The sequence below is a fragment of the Xenopus laevis genome, chromosome 1S, assembly GCF_017654675.1.
Source record: "Xenopus laevis strain J_2021 chromosome 1S, Xenopus_laevis_v10.1, whole genome shotgun sequence".
Taxonomy (NCBI): Eukaryota; Metazoa; Chordata; class Amphibia; order Anura; family Pipidae; genus Xenopus; species Xenopus laevis.
The window spans coordinates 17,567,826-17,587,281 of NC_054372.1; the positions used below are offsets into that span (position 1 = coordinate 17,567,826).

General features: G+C 36.7%; 1 protein-coding gene across 3 annotated transcripts; it reads left to right on the forward strand.

The window, feature by feature from the left end:
* The first annotated feature begins 8,128 nt into the window (after positions 1–8,128).
* Positions 8,129–18,928, forward strand: znf518b.S (zinc finger protein 518B S homeolog). Of its 3 annotated transcripts, none has more exons than XM_018243049.2 (2): positions 8,129–8,219; positions 16,260–18,928. In XM_018243049.2, the coding sequence occupies exon 2, from the start codon at positions 16,569–16,571 to the stop codon at positions 18,381–18,383; it is 1,815 nt and encodes a 604-aa protein (XP_018098538.1). In that variant the 5' UTR covers positions 8,129–8,219; positions 16,260–16,568; the 3' UTR covers positions 18,384–18,928. The 3 variants fall into 3 exon arrangements, with proteins under 3 accessions (XP_018098538.1, XP_018098536.1, XP_018098537.1); XM_018243047.2 differs by lacking the exon at positions 8,129–8,219 and adding an exon at positions 8,228–8,334; XM_018243048.2 differs by lacking the exon at positions 8,129–8,219 and adding an exon at positions 8,243–8,327.
* Positions 18,929–19,456: the final 528 nt, after the last annotated feature.

The following is a 19,456-nucleotide window of genomic DNA, read 5'->3' on the forward strand; positions in this document are numbered from 1 at the left end:
TGTACATTCCAAACAGCATGGGACAGTTGAACTGATATTGAGGATATATCTAAACTCAAGGCTACCATAAAGCAAGTCTGGGGGTTTTGCTGCTTGGCTTTCTAAAAAGGAAGCAAAATGCAATTTTGTACACAATTCATCATAGTTTTACCAATAATGTATTTTCCCATGATTCAAGTGCAATCACGTGGAGAGTTGTGCTTGTTTCAGTTGCAGCTAGTGCGTCAAAATGAACACAATTGTGCATGTGGTAGCAAATTGGATGCAAGGAATTTCCAAATTGCATTACTTCCAGCACTCAGCATTGAAATTACATTTGTACGTGGTTCACTAGGCATCCTCTGATGCATCCCACAGTGGGACCCTGGGATTTATAACCACATTCAGGGTGGTTCCCATGTATAAATAGGCATATAGATTGCAAACTCAAACTAAGAGGCAGGGACCTCCATTCTCTTATTTCCCTGCCTCTCTTGGGGGCAAATTCACTAAGATTCGAAGTTGCGCCAGGCGCAACTTCGCCGCACTTCGCCAGGCGTAGTTTCGCCAGCGCTCCGCAAATTCACTAAAATCCGAAGTTGCGCACAGGGGTAGCGTAAGGTTGCAAAGTTGCGTTAGTGTTGATTCACTATGTAAAGCGAAGTTACGCTAGCGAAGGCTAATTTGCATACGGCGCCAAATTCAAATTTCAATGGAGGAATACGTATCAGCACTACAAATGCCTAGAAAACCTTCAAATCTTCAAATAAAAATTTTATTTTGCCATACACATGTGCCCACTGTCTAGGTAAGTTGCCATGAGTCAGGAAATGTAGGGGGGAAGGAGGGGAGCCCCAAAACATTTTTCGATCTTTTTCAGCCTATCACCCATAATGTAGAAAATATGCCAGCGTTTTTTGGGACTTAGAAAAAATTTTGACTTTTTTTGAAACAATCCCTATCTACTCTATTGTGCTTCGCCAGGTCTGAGGTGGCGAAGGAAGTCTAGCATAAAAGGTAGCGTTTAGTACACTGCGCAAGTTAGTGAATTTGCGTAGTTACGTCGCTAGCGAAACTTTGCCAGGCGTAAGGGTGCGAAGTAACACTAGCGAAACTACGCCAGCGTTCGTTAGTGAATTTGCGCAGTAACGAAAATGACAAACGCTAGCGAAGTAACGCTAGCGTTCGGCGCTTAGTGAATTTGTGCCTATCTTTACTCTAACTGTATTTGGTATTTATCTGTATTTATGATTGTACTTTGTATTTGTTTGTATTTTTGTATTATTGGAATGATTTACTCTTTGTTCTATTATTTTATTGGGTTGCTTTACAGTGCTGCTTACTTAAGTAGCTCTATATAAATAAAAATATACATAATACCTTATTGAACATTGTTGACACGCTTTTTTATTTTTTGACGAGTATCTCTTTACATTCTTTAAGATGGGCTTAACCATACTGAGAAACCGAACTGAGAAAGCTAAAAGTATACTTTGAATGGAGGAAAAAAGGAACTGTTATAGAGAGGAGTAAAAAAGGGCATACTATTCAGATGTTTAGCATAAAACAAGAAGTTGTTGATTTAAAGGAAAAAAAACTTTATCTTTCATTTAATAAAATATAATGAGCTATAAATAACAAGACCCTCCTTTCTGCTTAATGCTGATAGTATCAAATACTTACAGATAAGGAAGAATGTGTTTTATATGGCGTTAAACTAGAAGAAGGAATATGAATAAATATCTTCTGACAACAAAGTGTTATTCAGCTGCACTGTTCTGCTTAATATAACAGATGCTAAACAACAGGCAAATGCATTTCTTACACAAGTCTGATTTAATGTTGCATACAGGTGAATTATGTTAGTACGTAAGCGAGATATGCACATAGGATTTTAAAAATGGAGATATTTTAAAAAAGACTGGACTAAGAAGATTATCATAGGGTTAAAAAGAATTGGTTGACAGTTGCAAGGAACGGACAACTGAACTGATTTTAACATTTTAAAAAAAATGTATGAAGAATAGAAGGATTATAAGAATAGAAGTATTTATTTGAATCAAAGGAAGATTGAAACTTTTGTAGGGCAGTATTAAATAGTGTGTTAGGATAGTAAGTGTGAGATGCTTAAGCCAAATAAGTGGAGAAGGGTAGTTCAGATGGTTTGCAAATGAGAATAGATAGGGACTTGTTTCAAAAGACTGATATAAAAGAGGAAAGTAAAAGTTGTACAGGAGGGGGTTCCACTGAGTGTGAAGATATGGGGCGGCCCATTTATCAACATTCTCAGTTTAGTGGTTGTAGAGTTTTTTAAAGCTATGATTAAAGACTAGTTCTCTAAAATCAAAAATGCTTCATAATTTATTAAAAGATCTGAATATAAAAAACACAAATTTTAAAAGTCACTGAACGATCTGAAAAAAAAATGAATACCTCAAAAATCTCTAAAAATTCAAGTCCAAATGGCTAAAAAATGGACCAATAGGTTCAACGCAGCTAAGCGGTATAGGAACTCAACTGCTTTTACTTGCAAAAGTTTTGTATTATAGTTTTTTTTGTGATTTTTACACTTAATTAATCTCAAATGTGTAGAGTTAAAAAAGTTTAAATTTAGAAAAAATAGAAAAACAGGGTAGTGATTATGTGCTGGAACAACAGCCTAATGTATTAAGGTTAGTCTGAATTAAAGATCAATACTACAAAGGAAAAATCTATATGCAAATCCAGCACAAAGGGGATATAGAAAGGAAAAACAAGTGTACTGTAAATACTGAATTACACTAAGGGAGTTATTATAAAAATGATGATAAAAATTATTATAAAAACTCAAAAAAGTAGTTTTTAAAAACGACTCCAACCATATCCTCACAGACTTTCCCCCCATTTATTGTGCAGGAAAAAAATCTATAAAATCTTTAAAGATTTCCAAATTTTAGGAATATTTTGGATTTGGATAGCAATGGGACAGCTGCCATTGACTTCTACATGAACTCGGCCTAGTTGGAGTAAAAAAAAAATTGAGTATTTTTTTTTCCTACAAAAAAATGGTGTTTTTTCCCTTTAAATGTTTGACCAAAAAAAATCTGATTTTGATAACCCCCTAAAATCTAAAATTAATTCCAGGGACAACATAATATTTAGCCTCAAAATATGTATAAACATATGTGTATGGAAGCAGCAAGTCTGTATGGAGAAGACATTGTATATTGAATATCCTAAATGAAAGAAGAAAGAGGAAAGAATCCTTTAAAATATAAAAGGTCTTTTAAATTTAGCAATTAAAGCTTTATGAAAATATGGCATATCCTTACTAACTGCATGTAGTTCAATGGAATACTAGGAATTTTGACCTGTTGAATTTGACCTGTCTGTAAAATAACTTCTGAAAGTTAATTTCAATTTAAAATAAAAAATTATGTTTGGTTGTTATTTAGAAAAAGTGCAAATATTTCCTTTTCTTATTGACTCTATTAGACATTTACAAAGAATGTAAGTGAAGGGGCATTCTAATGGAGAATACTTGAATATACTGTGTATATTTTGCTCAGGGTCTTTTTGACCAGGGTTTGATAAAGTGGCAGACAAGAAATACCTCTGCACTCAAGAAAATTGAATAAAAACTGCAATACAAGATATTTTGAATAGGTAGAATAGGTAGAAATCATGATTGGCATTTGAAAAGGTTCAGATTTAGGGCAAGTATAATGCATTTATAATGGAGAAGGTGGTGGAACTAAAGTATTCAGAGTGCTGTAGAGAAAGTGAAAGCACTTTAGAGTTAAAAGAAAATGCAAAGGAAATCAAGGTTAGGTAAAAATATTAGAAAATCTAAAGAGTTTTTTAAAACTATGATTAAAGTCTAGTTCTCTAAAATCATGTATTCAAAGATCAGAATATAAAAAGCACAATTTAAAAAAAAAAGCTTATTGATCTGAAAAAATATGAATACCTCGAAAACCTCAGTTTTCAGGCAATCATTTGATAAAAAAAATCCTAAAAACCTCTAAAAGTCCAAATGGCTGAGAAAATGGACCAATAGTTCAGCAGAGTTCAGCTCTATAGGAACACAAACTGCTTTTACTTGCCAAAGTTTTGTATTATAGATTTTTTTTGGTTTTTACACTTAATAAATCTCAAAGTTTTAAAGAAAAACATCTAATTTGGAAAAAAAGAAAATAGAAAAACAGGGTAGGGGTTTTGTGCTTCTTGTATTCTTCTTTATTCTTTAGAGTCATGGCCAATAAATCAAAATGGAAAAAAACTCAAAGATGGGCAGCAGAATTAATAATTGCAAATAAATTTCTGTCATAAGAGTTTTAGCTGTTGGATAGCTGTAAAAATTATTTATTTGCAAAAATTGGATTAAAAAAACAAGAATTTTTCAACTTTATATAAAAAAACTCAAAAAATTCAAGTTTCAATTCAAATTCTACGTCTTTATTGGATTTATTGGGTTTTTTGAACAAGAAACTAACGTCAAACACCCCAAAACTCCCTGAATTTGTGAAGGTTACAAACATCTTCAATTGGTTAAAGGGACAGCTGCCATTGACTTTTACATTAACTCGACATGTTTGGAGTAGTTTCTAAGTTTTAATAAATAACTCATTTAACTTCACATACATTAAAATCAGAGAGTGATCAACATCACTTTTTAATTTAAGTAAATTATTTTACAAAAATTATAATATAATTATTTTAAATTGTATTTTTGTGAAAAGAAGGGCATTAAATATTTTATATGAACACAATTTAAAGGGGTAGTTCACCTTGTGGTTGACTTAGTAGTATTTTATATTTTCAGCTTTCATATGGGGGTCACTGACCCCAGCAGCCATAAAAACTATTTTATTGTTACTTATTGTTTAACTGTGTGATTATTAATCTTACGTGGGCATGTGCGATTTTAAATTGTCCCCTGAGAGTTGTTAATACTGGGTTAATTGTCATATTCTGAATGAGTAACATTTTGTTTTTACCACATTTAAAATGTAAAGAATTTTCATGTGACTTTTTTGTCACAGTAAATTTCATTGATAAACACAAACATTATCAAAGGCAAGGCATGAAAAGCCCAAAACAGAAGACCATTTGTAAAATATAATAAAGGCAACAGAAAACCATGAATTTCATTGTTTAAGGTAAGTATTAGGCCACTGCGGTCCCACTTGTGCATTAGAAGCCCATTAGCATTAGAAACTATAGCTAAAAGTTTGAGAAGAAACAGCAAGACAGGCATAACAGTCATATTTTGGAACTTCAACAACAATTACTTACAAATCAGACCTATCAGTGAAAAATGATGACCATGATCTATAGGCAACTTTAGGTACATTATAGATATACAGTATAACTAACTATATATAAGGTATGTTAATATGCCACACTCACGGATCTTAGCACCAAAAGTCAGCTAAAAACACTTGTTAAAACCTATGGCTGTGGCACTTTAAACTGTATTGCTTTTGACCAGCACCCAGGCATATTAAATTTACAGGTGTTTTCTCTCTATTGTTTATACGTATAAATATATATATATATATATATATATATATATATATATATATATATATATATATATATATATATATATATATATATATATATATATATGAATATATACAAGGGAAAGTTGTGGTCACCACTAATTTTTAAAACCATTAGGCGGGGGTGCAATGAGGCTGTGACCACAAAATACATATAGTCAAATACAAGAGTCCTCAGCACTGAACCCATTATTAATATATTTAAGACAGAGACATTTTGTGCATACTGCTACTGAAAAATGCCTTACCCTTTAAACAAAACAGGGATTGTTTGTCCATATATTGCAATATATTTAAGATGGCCAACTATGTCAAAGTCATCCCATATCTGGCCAGTCCTATGCTCAATTTTCATCTGATTCATTAAGAATTATATTGCTTCATTATACATTTTACAAAGGGACTAAGTTTTACCTGTAATTTACTAGCTTACTAGCTCACTGCCCTTTCTCAACACTTGAGACAGGGCAGTGATTGCCTGAAACATGTTGTGTCTTGCAGTAAATTAATTAAATCTGCATTAAATTAAGTAAATCTGCATCTGAAGTGCTCTTCTTTCGTTGACTGACTGTGCAGATAATCTTGGATGATTGGCACATCCACATGGAAGGATAGATGCATTTTATAAATTGAATAATATTGGGCTGAGCGCAGATCTCCACTACTGTGTCGGTCTGAAACATGTTGTGCTGTTTTATGCACTTAAAGTTCAAAATATTAATGTACAATAAAAGTTTCCTATAGGTCATGTTGACTGTTTTTTGCTGATAGGGTTGCTTTTGTAAGTAATTGTTACTTGAAGTGCCTGACTGTTTTGCCAACCTGACTGACCCTTCCCAACCTGTCAGTTAGAGTTTCTAATGCTAACGGATTACTGCTGCACAAATATGGCAGCCCCCTCATAGAAGCATGGGGAATCAGATAGGTAATATAAAAGCATTGGGCAAATACTTCTATGACAAAATTACAAATAGAATGCAAAGACAATGTTATGATAGATGTAAAAAAAAAAGATTTAATTTCAAGTGTCAGTATCTCTTTAAACTAAACTTAAAAAAAATAAATAGCTTTGCTCGACTGTAAGGTACTTCAGTGGATATATTGAAACTTCTTTTAAAATCAGCATAAGTCATCATTTCTCCTGTCAGCTTTTCAGTGCATTTTTGCAGGAAAATAGAAACCCTTCACCTGCCAGCGTCATTGGGTCAAGTGCTCCATGGGCACAGTCCATATAACTCTCAACCTGGAAACTTTCTCACGCGTTACTTGTTGACTAAATTGCACCTACATCTTTGGAAGCCACAGGGGTAATAGACCAAGCTATATTGTTTAACACTGAATGTATGGAACAGTTCCTTGTAAAAATAAAAACTGGGTAAATAGATAGGCTGTGCAAAATGAAAAATGTTTTTTAATATAGTTAGTTAGCCAAAAAATGTAATGCATAAAGTCTGGAGTGACTGGATGTCTAACATAATAGAACAGACCCCAACTTCCTGCTTTTCAGCTCTCTAACTCTGAGTTAGTCAGTGACTATAAGGGGGGCACATGGGACATAACTGTTCAGTGAGTTTGCAATTGATCCTTAGCATTCAGCTCAGCAGTAATGACCCATATGCCTCAAGCCTCTGATTGGTTACTGCCTGGTAACCAATCAGTGGAAACCAAGAGAGCTGCAAAGCAGGAAGTAGTGTTCTGTTCTGTTAGCCATCCAGTCACTCCAGCCTTATACGTTACATTTTTGGCTAACTAACTATATTGGAAACATTTTTTATTTTGCATAACTATCTATCTATTTACCCAGTTTTTATTTTTACACTGAACAATTCCTTTAAAATGTGTAGCTGCATACCTCCCAACTGTCCCGTTCAGCGGAACAGTCCCTCTTTTGACAGCTCAACCCGCAGCCCGCGTTTGTACTGGAAAGTCCAGATTTTCTCTGCACTGAACAGCTAAAAAAAGAAGCAATATTTCTAACTTAATTGGCTTTTGGCAGATAGCCCAGAACTGCCCGGAGGTCCAAATAAGATACTTTTGTAACAATTTTCAGATAAAGAAATAAGTAATGTAACAAGATAAGATAACAGGTCCCTTGGGAGAAGTTAGACTCACAGTTTAAAGGGCAATTCACCTTCATTAGCATAACTGTAATAACTGGAAAAAAAACACAGAAATATGTTCAAAATTTCATAACCTGCTAAATTTTGTAAAAATGAGCATGGCAATTAGGGTCTGTGGCCACAAAAAACGGGCATGATCAAAAAAAATTTGTAACAGCAAGTTTTTTTCCCTCTTTTTATTTCCAAAATGTTGGGAGGTATGTTAAGCTGATTTGAAAATTCTGGAATAAAACCATGTTATATTTTCAGAAAAACGTTGGTAATTTACAATGCCTGGTAATGTTTCTCTAAGTTTTTCACTGCTTTGATTGGAAAGAGAAGCAATACCACTTTAAACCCATCTTTACTTTCTACCGTGTTTGCTTTCTATCACGTATTCCACGCTGATTGCGCACGACGCACGCCAGAGGTCGCTGTTCCCCTAGTAGCTCAATGGCTTCACGTCTACAGATCGCCTGCGTGAGGCAGCGGCAACGCCTCCTGTAGAGTTCTACTGGAGACGTCGAAGCAGGGGCGACCAATCCCTGCCCTGCAATCCGAGCGCTGACGTCACCTCTTTCTCAAGAGCTCCTGGGTAGGCTTTATATCTAAACAGAGGTTAATGCGCGCGCATGGGTCAGTTCGGGTTCATTAGGTTCAAATAATTTCAACTCTCGTGACATCGGGTTTAATCACCGCGCAGGTAGGAGGTGAGTGAAGTAAGCGGGGTGGTATCTGTGTGGACACGAGGCGATGGTATCTTTATACCGAGTGACTAGCTCGCAAGATGGAGCCGTGTGGAGGAGGCTTGGGGAGCTAGTGTGGAGTACGGATTGCGGCCATATGCAATGGAAGAGTTACTTTATCTCCCTGTAGTTTCTTAATGGGTTGTTTTTGCCCCTTCTGGCTGACAAATGGTTAATGGCCCTCATTCACGGTCTGTGGGTCAGCTGTGGGCTGTACCAACTTACATACCATTGCAGGGGCGGCAAGGGTTCACCGCTGACGTTGACAGATTAGTGCACAGAAACTACTTCTGTTTTTAACTGCTGAGGTGTCTGTCTGACCTACTCTGTCCCGAGCTCCAGTTGATTCTCATTAGTTGCGCTCTCAGCACTCAGGGATAGACACGTGACATTTTGTGGAAAAATAGAAATTGCAGCTGGCTAGTATGCACATACATTTAACCCATAAACGACTGGTTAGCAATTTGGCACAGTGGTTGAAAGTGTATTTATTAAGTGTATAATTAGATTTGGCATTGGTTTAACAAGGGGTGCTTTTTTTTTTAATATTAACCATCTTTTTTTTTTTATAGCCCCTAGAGGTACTTTTTGTTTGATATATTTAACAGCAGTTAAAGTCATGTTTACTCCCCAATAGAGATTTGTTTTTTTCTTATTTAACTCTTTTCAACGTTTAGCCCATAGAAACCTTGTGCCACCCACCCAAGTAATAAGGGAAGTTTGATTACCCAGATGTACATCTCATTAGTAATTTTTTTTTTTTAAATTTAGACAAAAAATGTTAATTACTTAAAGCGATACTGACATGTTCTTAAAAAAACATAGAAACATGTCAGTATCAAGTAGTTGCTGCACTCGGAATATTTTCCCTGAAAGACCCCCTCAAAGCCGCCCCCAGCCACGCTTAATTTTAATTAAGAAAAAAACAGAATTCCTTAATGGAGAATGTCTTGAATTGTAAATGATGAACTATACATCAGAGTGCAGTGCAAAATGTTTAAGGCAGAATCTCATTTTTTACAGATAAACAAAGAGGGCACTGCAATGCTTTCCATTCAGAGTTTTTTTTAATAAAGAGCACCAATAGATCAATGAATTGGGATTGAGCTGACCATACCTTTTTTTTCTATTGTTTTAATTAAGAAATATAATTTTTTTTTTTTTAAATTTAGACACATAAAACATGTTAATTCCTTAATGGAGGATATGTCTTGAATTGTAGATGAACTACACAAGATCATGTTTTCTTTCCAATAGTAATTTGTTTTGTTATTCTCATGTAACTCTTTTAAGTGCTTAGCCATTAGAAACAGTGCCCTCCCACTCAAGCAGTAAATAGTAGGAGTCCAGTGCACAATGGTCAAGGCAGGATTTTAACAGATAAACAGAGGGCACTGCCATGCTTTCCATTAAGTTTTTTAATAAAGAGACAGTATATAACATGAGCTCAATGAATTGGAATTGCGCTGGCCATACTTTTTCCCTATTGTTTTAATTGAGAAATATCAATGGTTTCTATTGTGGCACTAAACAAGAATAAGAAACCAACTTAACTTTAGTACATCCTGCTGCTTCCTGATCCATCAGTGAACAGAAAGGACAGATATAACTAATTAACAGACCAATGAGAAGCATCTGAAATTGAGCTGCTCAAAGGCTGCGGCTTAGAAAAGTGAGGGGTATGTTTGTTAAAAGGTTATTAGGGAGCCCTGAACAAATAACGTTGTTTATAAAGGAAGTGGTGGTAAGTTCAGTGAATGTAGCCCCAATTTAGAATTTTTTCATTTTTTAAGTTTAAAGAATAGGCAGGATATAATTTAATCAGAGTTTCTATTAATTGTATTCATATTTAACTAAGGTGTTTTAGATGTATACTGCCCCTTTAAAGGACATGAAAACCCCCTCCACAAAAATGTAATCAGTGTACAGCCTCTTTGAAATATTTAGATATCTGCCACTCTGGTTGTTAAAAGGTAAACAGTAAGGCTGCAACATCCCCTTAATCACTTAGAAATCCTTCTCCTCCTCTAACCCACATGGCCCCCTCCCTCGGGTATTTGCTTTGGCTGTTGACTTATGAGCATGCTCAGTTCTTCTCAACGCAGCTTACTAAACACACCCTCCAGTCTAACTGCCAATAAAGAGATAACATCGCTGGTTCCCATAGAAAATCTGCTCTAGCTGTCTGATCCAATGTTTTTTCTCCTAACCATCTCTCCTAAGCTCAGCTTAACTTTTACAGTGCTCAACCCCAGCAGAACTTTTAAGTATGTTGTGCCTGTGTAACCCTGCATTGCATGAACTTTACAGCATACATGTCCTGTTTGCAGATGTCAATGTTACTGATGATGTGTCAGAGGGAAAATGGCCGCTGGGTGCAAGCTGCTAATTGTTTTAGGAAAATTTGATGGCGCTGGCAAATAAAGGGAGTATATGCAGTACAAATGATGTGGCAAATGATTTGGTGGGGAAGACATGAACAACTTATATGCATGGTAGGAAAATGTAGGCTTTTCATGTCCTTTAACATAAGCTCCTTTTTCTGCTAATATATTAAGTCACATATAGATCCAAACATTCCAAAATATTCCTGGTGTATCCTAAATAATATGATGCAGTGCACTAAATCAACTTTCCATTAATCAAGGATAATCTTTACTATTAGTGGGGGAGAGTTGTGGAAAACATTGTAAGTTGGTGTAAAATAGTTACAGCTCTGTTGTAGTCCTTGTGCTTTAATTAATAGTGTTGTTTATGATCATGGAAAACCTAAGTCATCCATTCCAAAAAGCTAATTTTAGAAGGTGTGTAGTAAAGTTTATCATTTTAACATGAGATGAAGGTCCAGTATGGTGCCATTATTTTACACCATCTCAAAAAGTTATGCTGCTAAGGTTGTCTTAAAAATTGTGGACAACCCCCATTTTTTAAAGGACTATATTTTTAAAGCTATCCTCCAAAATTTTATACTCTGCAGCCATTGTTATAAGATTATTACACAAGACCATTAAAAACCATTACATGCCCATGCTTTCTTTTATATAAGTGAATGTGTAGGTTGTCCGAAGCTCTAAGTTGGGGAATTTGTCAACTCCTGATAAAAAAAACATTTGTCATGGCAGATCCCTCCTCTAAATTTGCCATTACCAGTCAATACAATATATAGTTAGTACATACAATATATAGTTTCTTATTTCTACACTGGCATATTCCTGCATAAATATAGATTAGACTGACAGGAAGGAAGAACTAACCAAGCAGAACAGAAGGAAAATGTTAAAATAATTAAAGGGGAAACTGAAAGTGGATCAAGTCTTATAGAGGCAGGACACCCACCTTTTCAATATCAGTTCAGTGAGTAGGACATGCTGTGTTCTCCCCAGTTTCTCTTTGCCAGGGTGCATTGCCCATCTACCTTCTGGCCCTCCTGTAGATTCAGTGTTAGTCCTATGAATTTCTTTAACAGTAGCCCTAATAGGACAGGAGAGGAGGGGGGCTTCTAAATCTAATATTTCCCCCCGCTTTGTTTTTTGCCCGTCTTCACTTTTTTTCTGAGGAGAACACGAACATGTGCTGAAAATACTTCTTGTCTGTTTTAATTAGCAAACATGTATGGCTTTTGTTACTTGCACTAAATAATCAAAAAATGAAGGTAAAGTAAAAAATTACTTCCTGCAAAACAAGATCAAAGCAATTTAGCATTCCATTGAGATTCCTTCTTTATAAACAAAGTCCTCTTTTCCACCAGCTGCAGCCTGTTAGGCTTTGAGAAAGAACATCATGTTGTACAGAGGGCTTCTCCGTGAACTGCTGATCTTTTCACCTTTAAAAAAATTAATTCTAACAACCATAGATAATGCCTGATTTAAACAATTGGCAAAAAGTATGTGTATGTTGAACACAAGCTCTATTCATTGAACTCCTTTTGAAAATGGATGTTACACCCCTTTAGCGATGAGCTAATTTGTACTGTTCACTCATGGATATACCTGGTGAACAGTTTTGCTCATCACTATTCCCCTTTAAGGAAAAGACACAAAAAAAACCACAAAGTTCAGTGAAAGCAACCAAATGGCAGAGAAATAGAGAGCAAGGATGAGTGGAAGTATAAAACAATTAAAATATTCTAAAACTAACCCAAAAGGGTTGAAGCCAAAAGCTCTAATGTAGCTAAAAGAGTTACAAAGGGCAGAAGGTAGAGACAAAACAAAAAGGGGTAAAGAATGTTAATTAAATGTTAAATAAAGGATCAGTAACATCAATTTTTTTTAACAAAAATTGTTAGTATAGAATGAAAAAAACAACACAGACAAATGAAACTTTTAAATTACTTAGTCTTTATTAAGAATTAACTTACTGAAACCCCGCTTGCACTCCTCTTCAGAAAAGGTGACACAGCGACAATCCATCATGCGGCGCTCTATTTCTCCTCCCTGGCTATCTCCTATAAGGAAAGCAGGGAGGAGAAATCGAGTGCCGCACCATGGATCCCCGGATAGCTTTTCTGAAGAGGATTGCAAGCAGAGATTAGGTTAGTTATTTCTTAATAAAGACTTAGCGATTTAAATGTTACATTTGTCTTTGTGGGTTTTTTTCATTCTATACTATTTTTTAAAAATTTTTCAAAATTTGTTACTGGTTCTTTAAGGTTAAAAAAAAGCATATAATAGACAGAGGTGAAGGACAAGATAGAATGTGGAAGGGAAAGGGACAAAGAAAAAATAAAAGTAAATATCAGAACATAAAGAAATGAGAAAACAACAAAGTAACATAGAAATGCAACTCAAGTTAAATGTAAAGAATTACGGTGAAACTTTCAACAACTGGTTACATTCAACTACATTAAATTCCTCTCTGCTCAACAGAACAAATCATAGCATGCACCTTCTCAGTTTTCACATCTTTATAAAATCCCATTTCTTATAGAAAAATAAGTACAGCCTATACCTCCCAATCCCCTCCCAGTGTGTAGTCAGTATTTCTTAGTTCTTAGTCTCTATATATTAAAGGCACTGCTTTTCTCCCTCTCTATAAGCAATGCCATTTCTTCTTCTATTACCCCACCGCTGTAAAAATGTCAGCATTTCTTACTCAGACACCCTTATTGAAAATTTGACACAATTTTACATATTTAAATCTGCTTCTCAATGTTTTAGTGGATTATAGTAAAGCAGAATAATTGTATTTCTATCCTACACAGTTAAAATGTGTTCTTTTGCCTAGTGTCCAGATATATATTGCAGTGCTTACGCTTTTCTGTCCTCTGCAATCTTTATCGAACAAAGCCTCACTACATGTTTCATGTTGTTTTAGGTATTACATATTCATTAACTGTCCCTTCTAAAAAAAACGATGCGTATGTTTAAACAAATCAGTACAAATATCATGCTTTCTAGTACTGATGCAGAATTTTTGGCAACATCGATAAGTGACCCTTTATTTGGGATATTTTCATTTACTGGACTTGCATTCCCAATCCTATTAAATCATTGTGGGTATAGGGATAGGTTAGCAAATAATTCGGTTCGGGCCAGCTCCTGTGCAAAATCTTCGCGTCCAGGTTGAGCTCGTCTCCTGCTTTCCCCACCCATGACCTAGCACTGCCGGCTTCCGGCACCTTAATTTATATAGCTCTATAAATAGAGGGGGACGCCGGGCTGGGTGCAGGTTGGGAGGGGGTGGGTCAGGGTCGATTGCAGGTCGAGAATTTCTCGACCCGAACACCACTAAAAGGAAGCCGTTTTCTTTGTTCCAGGAGTTAAGTCTTCTGCTTCTTGAGCCTTGAATGGTAAGAACATTTGACTTGTCTCAAGTATTCGACTGGGACCCTACCCAATTTGGCATGCTCAGTTGTAAAACTGTTTGGTCAGTTGACTATTTTGATCTTAATTGTGACCTATGCATAGTTGCTCTATCTTTAATGGTTTACTTTGAGTTAGCAATTGGCTATACTGGACAGTATTTCAATGGAATGTTTATATACAATGATCTAATAGAAAGTAAAGACAAAAAAAACCTTGGGGCACAACTACAGAATTGCCAGGGAATAGGGACCATTATAAAAAGGTGATGATTGAAATAAAATAGAGAGAAGTAGAAATATAAAAAAGGCTAGGTCAGTAGTTTGTTGAAGAAAGCTGTCATTAGTATCAATTGCTTAGAATAGGAATGAAATTATTAAAGGTGGCCATACACAATGAGCCAAATGAACAGATCTCTCCCACAAATGCCCACCTTGAGGTGGGCTATATCGGGCTGATCCGATCGTGGGCCCTATGATCGGATAATAATGCGATCCAACTAGATTTTTAGCCTTGCGTGATTGACATCTGTCGGAAGCTTTTATTGGCCCGTGTATGGTCACCTTAAGTCAGGTTTTAGAGAGCCTGTGACTGAGTGCTGAGAAGGCAAATATGTTTAAAGTGTACCTGTTGGCTAAATAAATTGTCCCCATCCAAAGGTGGGGGCTAATAGAGCACTCCAGTTGGGGGTAACAGTAATTTTTTTTAATATGCCCCCTGCCAGAGCTAGGCCACCCGACCAGCCATGTTGGAGCACACACATGTGCATAATGAGCAAATGCTGCAACTTGCTCATTATTCACGTGACATCAGAAGCGTATTGGTGAATGCGCTCTGACTGACATGGCCACTCTCGGAGCTCCCTCCCGGGAACAAGGGTAGTAGCACTGGCGGGGTGGGGGACAATTTAAAAAAACAAAAACTACTGTTACACCCAACTGGCACCCGCACCTTTGGTTGGGGATAATATATTTAAACAACAGGTGCCCTAAACGGCTTTAGAGTGTAATGTTATACATGTATTTATATCGTATGTAGTGAATAAAGCTTTTCTAATTCTTATAGTGCTCTTAAAAATTGAGGTGCAGGATTTTCCTTTTAAGGTAGAACAGTGGTAAGATTTAATTAGAAGCATTCTGGGGGAGAGACTAGAAGCAGTTAGTAGCTGTCTATTTTAAGCTTTTTTTATCCTGGCATTTTGTAGTTCCACACGTGGGGTAATGCTCCAAATTGCCACTCCCTTCTATTAATCACAAATGTGGTGTGTCCAGTGAGATGCAAGCTTGAACCATGTAAAAGTATTTAAATCATATCTTTAAAGGAGAAGGAAACAAAAAAAATATAACCTACTCCATTTTGTGCGTCATCAGGCCCCCTCCTGAAACGCCGCATTGAAAACTGTCATTTTATAATAGTTTTGGGCACCAGTGTCTTGAAGTTTTGCCGTGGTGTAAAGTTTGGCGCCGCCATTTTCAAAATGATGCATCACTTATGCCCTGCGCATGCGCCCAGAGCTTTACAGTTAACAATAAAAGTTTGCGTCTTTTAATTTTTTTATAATTAATCACTGCAGACTTCAGTCAGACATACCCGTTCACTGGATTGCTTTTTATCTTTGAATTACAGCTGAGCTCCTGCGCTCGCTGACAAGCTGTAAATTTAAACCAGAGCGAGCGCAGGAGCTTCAAAGATTCACTGAGTGTCCTAGGAAGCAGGATCCCGATTGGAGGAAGAACGAACGAGGCGGGGGCAGAGAGGTCAGTGATGACGTACGGCTCCATCACATGACTGCAACGTTATCTCTACCAGGGAACACATTAGATTCCAGTGCGCATGCGCAGGGCACTGCTGCTAACTATTGCGCATGCGTGTGCCCTATTCAGAGTGATTTTCGGACTGCAAACTGGGTATGATTTTACATACATGTTTAAATTTTTTTTAAATCGATTGCAGCCCTTATATTGGGGAAGAAACTAATGAGGGAATGTTTGCTGTTAAAGATATGTTCTGTTCATTGGCAACACTTAGAACTGAAGTTTATTTTTGCCTTTCCTTCTCCTTTAAACTTTTACAATGTTTATTTTGCAGTTTTGGAAGAACTGTATATAAAAGAAATGGAATTCCTTTCAAGAAACTTTCCTGTTACAAGTTTGCCAAAGGTTCGATGACTATGAGCGGACTGGATTTAAGAAGAATAAAGATGCAGATAATCTCTGTGTTTAGTAATTCATAAATTAGTCGTTGAAGAGAACATGTAGTTATTTTTCTACTAAAAATGGTCACTTGCTGACCCTGGACCTTTATTAATAATTTACTGTGAATTGTTTGGCAATATAATTTTATTTTTAAAGTACAATCCAGTACACCACAATCAAGCTTGACACTTTTTAAATAAGGATGACAAGTGAAATCAAACCATTTCAGACACTGGCTAAATTCAACTGTCAGAAATGCAGATTCTCAACAAAAGACCCAAAAAGGTACAGAACACATGTGTCTATTCATAATGACATCAAGTTTGCCTGTTCACATTGCAGTTATGTATCCTACACAAAAGGGGACTTTCAGAGACATTTGGTGACGCACACCGGCAAATTCCCTTATACGTGTGAATACTGTGGTTATGGGGCTGTTCGTAATGATTACATTGTCAAGCATATCAAAAGAATTCACGGTGATGGCAAAATACAGTGTTCTGTAAGTGGCTGTGAAAATGACTTAAAAAATGCATCCGTTAATTTAATGCAAAGTCAACTGCAAAACGACCTACAAGAAATTTTGCAGACAAAACCCTCTGATGTTATAGATTTAACAGATGATGGTGCCACTCAAAATTCAGTGGATTCAAACGGCAATAAAGTAAGTGCTGTTCAGGGGAGTCTTGTGGAAGTTGAAGTAATGTCTCCTGTACAAGAGCAATTGTGTCCGGGAATGCCTATAACTGTTGTTGCACCATCAGCTTTCAAAGTATCAACCAACTCTGTCGCTCAGATTGTGGATGTAAGGCCCATTAATGGTACATACCGCTTATTCTTAAAGTGTCTCAAAAAAGTGGACCCAGAACTGGTAGATTCAACAGATAATGAAAGTTATGAAGGCAAATACTCGGAGAATAATCCCAATTCTGGTGTAACAACTGGAACACCTTCAGCTCACACAACTGTATGTTCATTGGGAAGCGATGTTACTCTGAATTACAGTTTTGAGCAAGCTTCAAGCAAAGCTGTTCTTAGTACAGAGGAAGCTTCTAATAACACTTCCATTTGTTTTCAAACACATGTTGCTACAAACAAGCAGATCATTGTGCAGTCTGTCACACAAGAAAATCCTGGCGGCCCAGTTTTAGAAGGACCGTTTATTTCTTCTGTGTTTTCACTTAGTAGTAGCTCACAAAATATCCTGGAAGGCATACGCTGGGAAACCAACCCTGCCAGTAGCAGAGAAACAAGGCCACCTCAAGACACAAGTGAAACCTTAAACACCGCTCAAAGGCAACCAGCTAAGTTACCAGTTGATGGAAACACATCTGAAAATAAGTCGAATCAACATTACGACAAACACAGACAACCCTATGAATTAAAACAAACTGCTGGCCCTGAAACACCTATAACAAGTGTTAAATCATTACCGGTCAGTGATTCGTTTGAAACGCAATGTTCTCCCTTGTTAAACGGTGGGAAAATGAATATGCATAAAGCTCACCCGAAAGAAACCAATGTCTGTGTAAAACCGCAAACCCTTTTTCTGTCAACCGACAAATCGGTTGTCATGCAGCCGGTTACTTGTGCTGTACAAAATGATCCTAAGCTGTCCGTGAAATCCAACACTTGTGTTGCAGCAACTAAACAACAACAGAACATACAGCTCATTGATGCTGATAGAACTAATGCAATTGGTAGGAATGGTAAAACGCAGACTTCTACTGACAAATGGCACTTTCCAAAGCCGTCCTTAAAACTGATAAAAAAGCAAAGCTGTGGAGAGAGAAATTATTCTAAGCCCCGGGGAAAAATGCCTTTCAAACCTTCACAAACTCTCAGGCTTTTGCCTGCTAAACATGATCAGTTACTGCAAAGTCCTTCCTATAACCAGCCAGTGGTTGTATTAAATCATCCAGATCTGGATACATTGGAGATTATCAGTGTTATGACCACTATCCATAAATTTAAAGGAAAAGTCCTTAAAGTAACACTGTCCAAACAAATGTGTTAGCCAAAAACGTTTGTGTAATCAAACGTCTTTTGACCTAAGATAAGAAATATGTTGTGTAATTTTATTATACAGCTGTTAAGGTGTTTGTCACTAGAACTCTTGATAGAGATGTCATCAGTTTTTTTTTTTTTTTGGTTTTTTTAAACATCTGACCTCATAAAATGTTAAATTTAGATGCCTACATTTTTTTTTATTAGTACATGCACCTACGTTAAATGTGCCTTAAATGAATTTTCAAGAAATCTTGTCGGGGATTATAAATCTATATTGGGACTTTTTTTATGCTGCTCCAATATGTACCAGCTGTTAGTTTTTCACCGGAAAAGTATTTGTTGCCTATGTATATAGACCCAGACACATGGATTCCTGGTTTTAGGGATATACTATTTTGTGTAATTCTGCACTTGTGATCAGGGTTATTCTGTTACTTAAAGGAAAACTATACCCCCAAAATGAACACTTAAGCAACAGATAGTTCATATCATATTAAGTGGCATATTAAAGAATCTTACCAAACTGGAATATATATTTAAGTAAATCTTGCCCTTTTACATCTCTTGCCTTGAGCCACCATTTCGTGATGGTCTGTGTGCTGCCTCAGAGATCACCTGATCAGAAATACTTCAACTCTAAGGGCTCTTACACATGAGCGTTCCGACCTGCGCTCCCCTGCGTTCTGTTTTTTGGCGTTCAGCCGCAGGGGAGCGCAGGAATAGTGGCAAGTCATTATTTGAAATGGGGCTGTATTCACTCAGGCGCGTGTAGGCGCCAAACACAGGTTCAGACGCAACATGCTGCATTTTTCCTGCGTTCGGCGCCTACACGCGCCTGAGTGAGTACAGCCCCATCTATTCCTGCGCTCCCCTGCGGCTGAACGCCGAAAAACGGAACGCAGGGGAGCGCAGGTAAAAACGCTCATGTGTAAGAGCCCTAACTGTAACAGGAAGTGTGGAAGAAAAAGACAGAACTCTGTCTGTTAATTGGCTCATGTGACCTAACATGTATGGTTTGTTTGGTATGTTTGAGAGTACAGTGAATCCTACGATCCCAGGGGGCGGCCCTTATTTTTTAAA

What these genes read in the sequence shown, in the direction of transcription:
- znf518b.S (XM_018243049.2), top strand. Translation starts at nt 16,569, where the DNA reads ATGACAAGTGAAATCAAACCATTTCAGACACTGGCTAAATTCAACTGT.